This window comes from Entamoeba invadens (genome assembly GCF_000330505.1).
Source record: "Entamoeba invadens IP1 unplaced genomic scaffold scaff_1105074726225, whole genome shotgun sequence".
NCBI classification, from domain to species: domain Eukaryota; phylum Evosea; order Mastigamoebida; family Endamoebidae; genus Entamoeba; species Entamoeba invadens.
Genome location: NW_004191814.1, coordinates 207,283 through 218,999, shown reverse-complemented (window position 1 = coordinate 218,999; position 11,717 = coordinate 207,283). Strand labels below are relative to the sequence as shown.

General features: G+C 38.3%; 7 protein-coding genes across 7 annotated transcripts; 3 read left to right on the top strand and 4 right to left on the bottom strand.

Moving 5' to 3' along the window:
• Positions 1-8: 8 nt before the first annotated feature.
• On the top strand, positions 9-899 carry EIN_409560 (hypothetical protein; the record flags this gene model as incomplete). Its single annotated transcript, XM_004184945.1, has 1 exon — positions 9-899. A coding segment is annotated over one exon (891 nt), but the record flags the coding sequence as incomplete, so codon positions are not given.
• A 73-nt stretch (positions 900-972) lies between these two features.
• EIN_409550 (hypothetical protein) lies at positions 973-4,260 on the bottom strand (the record flags this gene model as incomplete). The annotated part of the gene is made up of 4 exons (XM_004184944.1): positions 973-1,188; positions 1,241-2,269; positions 2,334-2,595; positions 2,651-4,260. 4 exons carry the CDS (start codon positions 4,258-4,260, stop codon positions 973-975), a joined length of 3,117 nt encoding a protein of 1,038 aa, XP_004184992.1.
• A 593-nt stretch (positions 4,261-4,853) lies between these two features.
• EIN_409540 (hypothetical protein) lies at positions 4,854-6,801 on the bottom strand (the record flags this gene model as incomplete). The annotated part of the gene is made up of 2 exons (XM_004184943.1): positions 4,854-6,597; positions 6,668-6,801. The coding sequence occupies 2 exons, from the start codon at positions 6,799-6,801 to the stop codon at positions 4,854-4,856; spliced, it is 1,878 nt and encodes a 625-aa protein (XP_004184991.1).
• Positions 6,802-6,904: 103 nt separating this feature from the next.
• EIN_409530 (hypothetical protein) lies at positions 6,905-7,472 on the bottom strand (the record flags this gene model as incomplete). Its single annotated transcript, XM_004184942.1, has 2 exons — positions 6,905-7,153; positions 7,197-7,472. 2 exons carry the CDS (start codon positions 7,470-7,472, stop codon positions 6,905-6,907), a joined length of 525 nt encoding a protein of 174 aa, XP_004184990.1.
• A 103-nt stretch (positions 7,473-7,575) lies between these two features.
• Positions 7,576-9,958, top strand: EIN_409520 (hypothetical protein; the record flags this gene model as incomplete). Its single annotated transcript, XM_004184941.1, has 2 exons — positions 7,576-7,882; positions 7,956-9,958. The coding sequence occupies 2 exons, from the start codon at positions 7,576-7,578 to the stop codon at positions 9,956-9,958; spliced, it is 2,310 nt and encodes a 769-aa protein (XP_004184989.1).
• Positions 9,959-10,056: 98 nt separating this feature from the next.
• On the top strand, positions 10,057-10,438 carry EIN_409510 (hypothetical protein; the record flags this gene model as incomplete). The annotated part of the gene is made up of 2 exons (XM_004184940.1): positions 10,057-10,308; positions 10,361-10,438. 2 exons carry the CDS (start codon positions 10,057-10,059, stop codon positions 10,436-10,438), a joined length of 330 nt encoding a protein of 109 aa, XP_004184988.1.
• Positions 10,439-10,593: 155 nt separating this feature from the next.
• EIN_409500 (villidin, putative) lies at positions 10,594-11,709 on the bottom strand (the record flags this gene model as incomplete). The annotated part of the gene is made up of 1 exon (XM_004184939.1): positions 10,594-11,709. A coding segment is annotated over one exon (1,116 nt), but the record flags the coding sequence as incomplete, so codon positions are not given.
• Between the last annotated feature and the right edge of the window lie 8 nt (positions 11,710-11,717).

The following is an 11,717-nucleotide window of genomic DNA, read 5'->3' as shown; positions in this document are numbered from 1 at the left end:
CTTAGAGAGACAATTTACCAAAAGAACACTTGGACACTGTTGCGAAATTCATAGAGGAAAATACTAAAGGAGTGAAACCACAGACGACTATTCTCCCGTGTTTGCAGAGGAAGACATTTGCTATCAAAAACTATGAGAAAGTGGAAGAATTATTAAGGAATGTATGCACCACAGATGAACAGTTGATAACGTTGGCGACTATGACACAATTCATTAAAGCGGGAAAGGGATTCCATTTGACACCAGAAATGAAAGAAATGATACAACTCCTTGTTCAACATTGTGAAATCGACCAAACGAAGTTGCCGCCCGTGTTGGACTTATTTGGTGGGTTGTGTTTGAAGTGTATGGACGCAGTGAAATACTTTGAGACGGTGTCTGTGTACTCGACACTCCAACACACGGTCTTTGAAATGATCAAAAACAACACAGCAACAGGACCAATCAAAGTCATGTTCATCAAATTCTTGGCGAATTGCTTTGTCACAACTCCACCAGAAATCTTCATGCATGTGGTGCACTCAACATATCCAGATTTGTATGCCTTCTTTAGAACAGAGATGACTGCCGCAATTCAAAGTAACAATTTGAATGTTCAAGGCGCGATTTCCGGCGTTCTTCTCAACTTGTCTATCAGTGCTATTAACTCGAGTATTGCTGGGATGCTCGCAGATGGACTCTTTGACTTCCTAATTGAGTTGTTTATGATCACAACAGACGATAACACTCGTGCAGTGCTATTACTTGGGATCGGCAATTTCATGAAGCAGGACTTCCTTGTGAGAAGAGACTTTATTAAGAACACCAAGCTGATGGATATCATCAAAAATAATAAGAACAAAACAATCCAAGCAATCAACGACGAGATCAACGAGTTGGTCTTGGGCGTAAGCAATTGATTATTTCCTTCCCGTTTCTGTTCCCCGAGAAGTCAAATGTACATTCACAATCAATAAATGTCGTTATTTCTCGTTATACAACCTCCTCCGACTCAAAACTCTCTTGGAGTAGCATGACCATCTGCCTGAATGTGCTCACGCTATTTCTCATCCCTGCACTGACAACTTGTGCCATGAGGGTGTCCGCTTGGTCACACCCAAATGTGAACTTGCCTTGCATGTAGTTGATCAACATTTTGTGTTGGGGGTTCTTTCGAATGTAATTCTGTTCGTTCGAATACACAAATATCTATGCATTAATATCAGTTTATATCAAAGTGATTGCTATTGAACGGACAAACGTGGATAATGAAAATGTTGTTCTGCTCTTCCAAAGTGAAATCGTAGATGTTCTTCATCTTTTCAACAGACAGGGAGTTCCCACACAACGTCGCCAAGGGCTCGATGTCCGTGAAGTTTTTCATGACTGTTGTCTTCTTCGCAATGAAGTTCATCAAGTTTTTCGCATCAATCAACATCCCACTCTTCAAAGGATTTGAAAACTTTGCGTTGAAGAATTTGGTGAATGGGTCTGGCTGTGGTGTTTGGATGAGTGTAGCTGTCACAAGCGTGTCAAGTGGGATACAAGTTGGTAACTTGAGTGATAAATCTTGTCGAATTGATATTCGGTAGTTCCGGTTCTCAATCGAACGCGTTGTTTGGTTGCATACAAATTCAATCACCAACATGATGTGAATCAATCCCAATAACATTTTCATGTACTTTTCAATTTCATTCACTTTAAAGTTGTTTGGTATTTGCTTCATCGTCTCTTTAAACACCTCCAATGGAAATTTTTTCTTCCCAAAGTTGTCGAGTGTCTTGTGGTGCAAATTCATCGTCTTGTCCTCCATCTTCGGAATAAATGAAAAGAAGATGACAAACGTCTGATCATTTGCTTTCTCATCTTCCGTGCTAATAAACAAAGTGACAGAGGAAAATTCCATGACATTAACAGATACACACGACATGTTCATCCCTTTCAGTACTTCCAGAATTGAGTCAAAGTAAAGGGTAAACATACTCAAACTGTTCAGTAAAGAGTTGCAATTCGACAGCGCAATACTCTTTTTATTTCCCTCCCCTTTCGGCGAATCAAAGAACTCAAACTTGAGTATCTCCGACAAGTGTATGTACTCCTCGTTCAATGTCGTGACTATTTGAATCGTGTCAAATGTCTGTGACACAAACTCAATCGAAAACCCTTTGAAAACAATTGTGTTCTCGCTGAACGAAACCAACCTCTCGACGCATTTGACCGCAAACGCAACGACGTGTATGAACTTAATAAACGCCTCGGTACCTTCAATGACATCAGTGTCAACATTTCTCTAAAAGTTATTTATCTCTCAAATTATATCAAAATCTAATCATTTTTGATAACTAAAAACAAACCTTTGGTATCATAAAGCGGATGTATTTGTCTTGTATCTGCACACGATTACTCGGTTTGAACTTATCCAAATTGACACTTTTCAGCCCAACAGAGAGTATGTAATACTCATCATCGGGTGGTTGTTCAATAGTCGCCATAAATGGCAAATTCGAGTTGAAGAGAATGAACCCACTCTTTGTTTTCGATGACGTAACTGACGAATTTAAACTTGCTAACGTCTTTGGGAATTTGTCTTTGAATGATTCCATATACATTTTGGTTCTGTTCGTTATATATACCATTCATTATTGAATTATTATAAGTTAAGGAAACAAACGAATACTTTGAATACGACTCCGAGCAAAATCGATAGACCTTTTCAACATAAAACGGCAGTGTTTGACTGAACACTTCTTTTGAGCACGACGAGTAATTCACACCATCAGCTCCTTTAAATCCAACGCACACCATCGTCTCTTCCTTTTTCTTGGTCACCTCATTGGTTTTTTTCGTGACAAAGAATATGAGCGACCGATCCTCAGACATTTGAATTTTGAAAAGCATCCCACACACAACGTTTTGAAGTACTTCACTGTTTTGGAAAACACGAGGAATCAACACCTCCCCACGTATTTGATCAAACTTCTTTGTATGGGTTTCAATCGGTTCAACCATTTCTGGCCCGACTCTGACCAACTCTTTTTCGATAAAGAAGAGCGAAGCCCCTTGGTAGATTTGGGAGAGTCTCGTGTGTGCGTACAAGTCATTATAAACGGGGTGGAGTTGGTCGAGTGGTATTTTTGTCATCATATCTGCGTAATACGCAGTGATTTCCTTTGGCAAAAAGTGTGAAACGAGTGTGATTTTCCCAGTGAATGGTGCAATTTGAATGTCCGCAAGAATGACTTCATCAGAAAAGTCCTTTTGAAGCGCTTCCCAAAATACGCGTCTTGTTTGTTTCGCACTTTCCCTTGCTACAAACACCAGTTGTTCAAACAGAGTTTTTGTTGTGTCGATTTTCAGTTTGACGATCCCGTTGTGTGACACAAAAAATTCCGAAGTCTTGGTCCTCAAGTGATACTCCAAGTACATTGCATTGCTCCAATAATTAATTTTCAGTACTTTTTCCGTTGTATTCGTAACTACACTTGTCACCATTTTCGGGAAATTCTCGATAATCAGTTTGCTCTTTGTAAGTTCGACAAGTGCCTCGAAATGTGCGTTTTTCGCCTTCGCATCGAGGACGTTGATCATCTTTGGTATTGTATTCTCCATGAATTCCGCACTCCCCAATTTGACATTAACTTCGTTGACCAATTCGTCACTTGCCACCGCCTTTTGTGGTGTAAAAAATTGGAGTTCGACAATAGACCAAAACGGGGGAATCTTCTTGCAAAAAAGACTGTCTGGGTTCCCCACAGTGACCCAACATGTAAACGAATTCGTTTTTGTTATCATCATCACTCCCTCTACAATATCGACTTTATCACATTGAATCGCTTGATAATTGGTGTACAAATACTTCCGGAGATATCGATTAATTTTCGCTTTCACAACGTAATAGTCGGGGACTTGGTAAGGTATTTCAGGGAGTGGAAACGTCCCGTTAAGTAGAACTTGAAGTGCAGTGACGATGTGTGGAAATCCCCGTCGTTGCATGACGGTCTCGTTTGCATTTCGGTTGAATTCTTTGATATTGGAGTGGAGTTGGAGGATTGATTGGTGGCAAATAGCGTTGAACGTCGTGATGTCGTGAAGAACTGGGTTACGACCAAGCCACCTTGAAATGACTAATAATTTGCCTAATAAATGTTCGTTTCGTTCCAACGTCCGAATAATTTCGTTTCGTTCACCACTCTGAAACGCTTCGCTGAGATCGTGAGATATTGCACACACGCCATTTTGAATGATTAAAGGAAGAGTGGGATCAGCTCGTCTTTTTTGCATTCTACTTTTTATTTTTCTCTTTTCTTATCAAAAAAAAGGTTTTTTGTTTGATGTTTTTTAATTAAAATTTCTCTTTTTTCTTGTGAGTACTTTTTTTTTGGCTTTTTTTGGTGGTTTTTTTCTAATAGTTTTTATTAAAAATATAGTTCTATTCAAAAAAAAGGTGCAAAAAAAATGAAAATGTTAGATTATGAGAAGATTGTAACTTATTTAATTATTACGAGATAAAAACAAAGATACAGAAAAATAAAAAAAAATTGTTTGATATTCAATTTTTTTTTGAATAATATTTTTATATTTGTTTTTAAGTAACAAAAAGTAATTGTCAATTATTAATCTAAATGTATTAAAATGTCTAGTTTCTTTTTGAACTTAAAAATTATTCAAAATACAAAATTTTAATTTTGTTGTTAAAAACAAATTTAATGTTCCATCTTTTTTTTGATAATATATAGATTTAAAATTAACATAATTTATGTTTTAATCAAAATTTATAGGAACCCATTTTGTTTTCAAAATCATTTTGTATTGAGATTGTGAAATATTATAAACTGTTTGTAAATAATAACAATATGGTACAGTAACAAATCAACTTATTCCAATTTTTTATAGTACGTGATAGCAATGATGTAAATGTTGTAGGATATAAGTGCGATGATTCCGGCGATGCAAACAGGCAAGAAACTAACATTTTGAATGACACGCACGTTGTAAGCTGCAATCTTTGTCGCTGTGACAATCAAAATCTCGTTATTTCCATCGTTGCTCAGATCACCGAAAACTGGCCCCATCACAGGCTCTCCCTGGCTCTCGATATTATGCTCAACCATAAGATCACCATTGAGATTCACAACAGCAATGTTCTTACTTCCTTGAACGATGATGTACCGATTGTTGGGTTGAACTTCCTTTTGGTCTTCATTTTCAAGAGAATACAAAAACAAAGCAAGGTTGCTTTTGTGTGTTTGGTCTTCTTTTGCTAAAAAGAGTCTCGACACCTTCGAGTTCCACAAGAACTTTCCATTATAACCTACAGCAGTCAGCAATCCATCTGAGTTTATTACAACAATGTTGTACAACTCACTCCCATCACTTTTTCTTTCGAAGGCCGGTACCAACAGTGGTGGTAACACCTCTATTACATGTTTATCTTTTTTTCTTATCAAATCAAATCTCATAGCGGGCTTGCATGCGTTTTCTGAGAACAAATACTCATAGGAATTTGCCGCAATCACTTGGACCATACATGTGAGGTCTTCGCCTGAATTTTGGACATCAACTTCGTGTGAATATTGATTGACAAACACTTCTTCAAGAGCGTCATCCCCGTTGATATCGGCAAACGCAGAAGAACCCGCGTCCGACGTCGCTCTAAGAGACAAATGGACAAGTGGCTTTCCCGAAAAAAGGTGTACGGCTTCCAGCCCATTTTTCTGGTGGATGACGACCACATTTGGGTTAGTTATTCTGTCAATTTTCGTCTTTGTCTGTACTTTCATTCCGGGCATCTCCAATCTCGAGTTGTCATAAGTTTCGGGGTTGCTTGTTAAATCACGTGAAAAATGAGAAACGGTGATTTGGGTGTCTCGGAACGAAGCCCATTGATGGGGCAGGTTTTTGTAAATAGAATCATGGAATTCGTGCCATTGTATCTCTTCGGCCCCCTTATAACTCATCCCAAACAACTTAGAAAGTTTGTACTCACCAGCCACATCAGTGTTTTTAACCAAGTCTAAATAATCTTGATCATCATCGACTTCATGCTGCCACACCACTTGACCATCTTTGATACTCAAACAATAATAGTTCATGTGGTCGACTGTCTCTTGGTCGATGTTGTCGTCGTCATACATCAGATCTTCCTTTTGCTCTTCGAATGTTCTATTCAACGTCACGCGAAGGTCTTCTTCAAATCCAACATTGTTGTTGTTGTACCAATCTTGTGTGGTTCGGAAGGCTAAAATTACACCACCGTTTACTTTTGTTTGTATGACGTAAGGTACAACAAGACCAGACACTTCCTCGACATATGTTAGTGCGTGCTCTTTGTAGACGTTGTTGGTCCAACGAAGGGTCAAGTCCGAGTTGAAACAGAGAACATCAAAGTTTCTAAGAACCACGATGACAGTTTGTTGTCGTGGCTCATTTCTGACGAACGGTTTGTCATATCCTGTTGTCATGTATATTGGTTGTGACGATGAAGGGATAGTGGCAGTTTGCTTGATGACCAAATTTCCTTTTTCGTATTTGTACATTATCAGTTTCCCCACACCATAAGGTGCCACTAAAATTTCATTTAATCCATCCCCATCTATGTCACTAATTATTGGAACGACGCTTTACGTTATTTCATAAGAGCCTGTGGATTCATACACCGCACAAAATGGGTAAAATGAAAAAACCAAACTTCAATGTTGACCCAAGGTTTGCAGCGTATTTTTCCGAAAAGAGTTGTTCCATCTGTGTCAAAGATTGGCCCTTCAGTAAGAATATCCAAAGGCAAAAACAAGCGACTAATACAACCCACTTGAACACGTTCATTTCTTTTTTTAAGATCTGGTATGAAAAATTGATTGCTGATTCAAATGGTTTGTTATTTGTTTCTTTTCTTATTTTTATAGTAAATAAGAAATAAAATAAAATATCAATCAAAATTGTCTCGTAAACGAGGCTGTCTCTTCAACAACTTGCCATCTTCCCGTTTTCTACGTTTCTCGATGACGTTTTTCAACTTACTTCCATACGTCATTTCATCGATTTCTCCCTTCAAATCCTTTCTTGAAACGAATTTAGGGTTCTTCCCACTCATTACTCTGTCCGAGTTTTCTTGCAAGTGTTGCAATTTTGCTTTCTCTTCATTACTCTTTTTTTTAATCATTGTCAGTCGTTGGCTCTTTTCGTTATTTCGATTCAAATTGCAATATTTAACAACAAACGATCGTTTGTTTTTTCCTTTTCAATTCCTCTAGCTCTTCGGGGTCTTGACACTGTTTAATTTTAGTTTTAAGCTCGTCGATCTCCATTTCTTGTTTTTCGACGAGGAATTTATACTCTTCTGCAAATTTGAGCATTGAAGGAGGTTTCTCGTTATCGTCCAACACGAATCTTGGATCGCGTGTGATTCTCTTTTTTGGCTTAAAAATTTCGATGTTAGTGGAGACGGGTGTTTTCGCGCTGAGCTCCTGAGGGATTGTGCCCTTGTGTCTTCCCATTCAAACCTAAATTTTTGTTCAAATTTTTTTCTTTGATTTTTTGAAATTGGGTGGTATTAAAATTTACTAAAACATTTTATTAAGTTCCTAAACTGGAAATCAAATGGACACGGAAGACAAAAAGGCGTTATCCCAAAAAGAGCAACGAATTATTACTCTCTTACTAAATGAGCAATTTGGCTTGCGTTCAAACATTCCATGTGCTGAAGTGTTAGAAGAAGAAGAGCTGATATATGATTCTTTAGCAAAGGGTGACCAAGTCGTCAGCAAAATGGATAAGACAATTGGTTCGATGGCTTCTCTCTTTTCTGGTGCCCACACAACCATCGACGGACTTAACCAAAAACTCGAAGACGCAACGAATAACAAAGTGGACAATACAATCGACCAGCTTAAGAAGGAGAAGAACAGTTTGTTACTAAACGCATGAAGTATAGTTTCTTATTAATAAAAATATTATAAATGAATAGTATTAACATGTAGTGTTTCAAAACACACTTAACCTGATCACTGAAGTCGATGTCACTCTTAAACTCTTGTCAGGCATAGCTCCACGTCTAGATAAAATTGATAGTTTTAGTACGTGCACAGACGTTTTAAACGATTGCATCAGAATCTCGAAATTCATGACTGACCGTCAATCGTATAAATTGTATTCCACGCATGAGTCTGAGATCAGGAATAACCTCCAAAATGCGTTTGATAGAAGTGTGTTGTACTTCAAAGAAGTGTTTGAAGAGATTTCGAGATATGAGGAGTTATCCAAGATTCTTCTTAAAGAGTCTTACGTCGACCAGACCAAACTAAAGTTATTAAAAAAGGCGATGCCATTGATCTTTGAGGCTGGCACGTTATTAAAGGCGAATGCGAAAGATGTGTTTTCAGCGATCTATGAGAATAGAAATGCGTATTTAATTTCAGTAGTCCAAGCAATAGAGTTACCTCAACTAATAGAAAAGACCGAAATAGTCGAATACACTGTGGGGTATACCAATGGCAAAAATCAGTTTATTACGACGATGAAATATATACTTTCCCTCTTCCAGAATGAACGGATCTTTCAACAAGACATCCTTCAAAACGACTTTGACCAATTCTTTAGTGCGTCGACGTTAGACTCATTCAAACTCTTTAAAGACTTATACGTCACCTTTGCGAATAAATTGAAGCTACTTGATACCCCATTCTGCGTGTTTCCTATACTCGATGTGCTGGAGGTGTACCAAGACACTAAACAAGACTTCATTAATGCTTTACGAGTCAATGAAGATCCTAAAAAGCAGAATAAAGGGTTTATTACATTAGAAAAGGGGATCAATGTCTTGACATCGACGTTTACGTTTGGTGCGGAGAAGAAGGAAGAAGAGGAAGACGACTTGTTTGTTGAGAACACGACGGAGGACAAACGGGACTCGCAGACGAAACAAGTTGATTCGTTGTTTGATACGATCTTTTATGATGTGAAAGAGCAGTTTTTAAAGTTCCGTGATGAAGTGTTAGTTGACTCGACGTTGAACAAAATCTTCTCGTGGACGGAAAGTAATATTCCGATTGATGGGACTGTCAGTCAACTTGCTGCGGATACGATGCACTACTTATCGAAGCTTGAAAAGTTTTTGCCGCATTTGATAGAGTATATGGTACGAATCTATAAAGAAGCTCAAGTTAATACTGCACAAGAACCGACTTCTGGAGCTTCAGAAACAGTAGTTGGGATGTATGTACACACGTGTATTGATAATTTATGTAAAATGGTAGTTGCGAGAGGAGAGAAAGAAAAGACCCGACTTGGGATGTTATTTATTATGAACAACTACGCATTTATTATGAACGTCTGTAAGTTGGACGGGTTTGAGAAATTGCTTGGGAAGTCAACACAAGACACCGTCGAGAAGGCACTGTCGGGGACGAAAGAACATTACCTTTACGCGTATAAGAACACGTTGAAAATGATCACAGACAACTTACTGTCGAGACCCGGGAAGTCAAAAGATATAAAAAAGGCGTTTGAGACGTTTAATAAAGACTTCCAAGCGTTACATACTGTCTCTTCAACATATTCAGTCTATAACGACGAATTGAAAGAAGACTTGAGACAAGTCCTTGTCGAGTGTATACAAACCCCTTATGCAGAGTTCTATGCCAATTACGTCAATAACAAATTCACACAAAACCCTTCAAAATACTTTTTATATACGGAGAAGAGCGTGGCAGACTGTATTAACTCGATGTTCACTGCACACGGAGAAATCGAGAAAGACTCGCTGGATATCACAGAACATATCCCGGACTTCTTGAAAAGCTTACCACACTTCATGCCTAAGATCACAACACTCTCTAGCTTGGCGACTCCACTCCAGAACATGCCACAGAGACTTAAAAATATATCAAATAAGCCAGTCACATTCTTGAAAGCTGCTCCTAATATGTTCAAGAGTCCACTGAAGACATCAAAGAAGCTGATTAAGTCGATCAATCCATTCTAAGTGATGTTTTCATGTTTCGAGTCACTTTTTTTTGTTATTGTTGGGAATAACATTTTTGTGGGATTTAGAAAACTTGATATTGGAAACTAAAAATAATAATGAGCTTGGTACCGTGGCATGCTACAGCGGCTTTTTTGGAGGACGTCGACTTCCCATACCTCATAGCAGTCGAGTACGGGAAAGAGAGACAATACTTCACTGGGGTCTTGAGAACATTTGACAAATATGGGAACTTGACACTATCGGAACCGGAGGAATGCATCTTCTATAACGGATTCATGGCTAAAAGGCCACTCGGTAAAATATTAACGGTATTTGGAGAATCCGTAGTACTTTGTGGAAGATACGACGTTTGTTAATTTGTTGATTTGTCATCACGGAAGTGCGAAAAGTGACTGGAAGAAAAGTAAAAGCGCGAATATCCCGAAGAAGAGCTTTGGAGAACTTGAGAAAGAGTATAAGCAGAGTGTTCAGTTTTAATGGGGTTGAGGCAGAGAGAAGTATAGTTTAATATATTAATATGATACTAGATGAACGCGTATCATTAAAAATAATAACATTTTACTATAAGTACTAGTTACTTGATGCTACAGGCGTTGAAGAAAGAAAGTCGACTAAATGTATAAATAAAGGTATCACCACAAGCCAACTTTCACTTTCAAATTCATTTGCTTCCATTTGGGAAGAGAACTAAATTGCTCTTTTGACATTTTAAAAGCTTTGTTGAAATCTGCGTCACTTAAGAAGTGCTCAAGTTGACCGAAAGATATACTACAAAGGAATTTTGGCTTCTTTTTGAGCTCATCTAATGTGTAACTTCGCGTCAGTTGAGAAAAGATGTCTTTGATTTTCTCGACTTGTTCCGTCTCGCGGTTGAGTTCTTGATTTTCAAAAAAGACTCTGCGGAGGATTTCAGACTCGTGTTGGGGTCGAACGAAATAGCCGACTAAAATCTCTTTCTTTATTTCAGCGCATTGAATATACTCAGTGACCGCCCGTAAGATCTTTATCGTGTCTTGAAGGGTCACTTCACTTTTAATCCAACAATAGACACCCCCTTTCATCGTAACTACAATCACTTTATTATCGTCCATTGTTTGTACGGAGAGCTCGTAGAGTGTTTCGTACTCAATAACACCAGTACAAGCACTTAAAGTGAATGCATGTGGATGTTCCGGTACACTTGTGTTAAATAGATTGTTCAGAGTGAAAGTGTCTTCACATAACTCTTTGAAGATGCCCGCGTTCATTCCTATTCGTTTGATAAGTTCTATTTGTTGAGTCTTCTTTGTATTGTTTGGGGTGTTACTTTGCATTAATAGAGCCGAGTCGTTCTTCACGAGAATGTATGTACAATTCACATCTCGTGTGTGGTCTATGACTTGGACTATTCGAATGTAATCAACACCCCTCACATTCCTCACTTCATAAAGAAAAACCCCCTCTTTCGACGCATTCTTTTGAATTACTGCACCTCCACCTAACATCCCAAGTACTTCATGTTGCTCACTCCCTTCAAGCACTCGCATCTGCACACAATCAATTTTCTTCTTTTCTACAAAGTCGACGGTCAGCGCAGCAGCTTTTCCTCGATGCAACAATGACGCACTTCTTCCCAACCAAAATATCAAAGCCTTGAAGAAGATGTTCTTGTATGGGTATGTATACAAGTAGACATAACACTCCCAACTCTTCAAAATGTATTTCTCCTCTTCTGGCACTATTTCTAACTTCAAATTGTTGACTTTGTACTCACAAA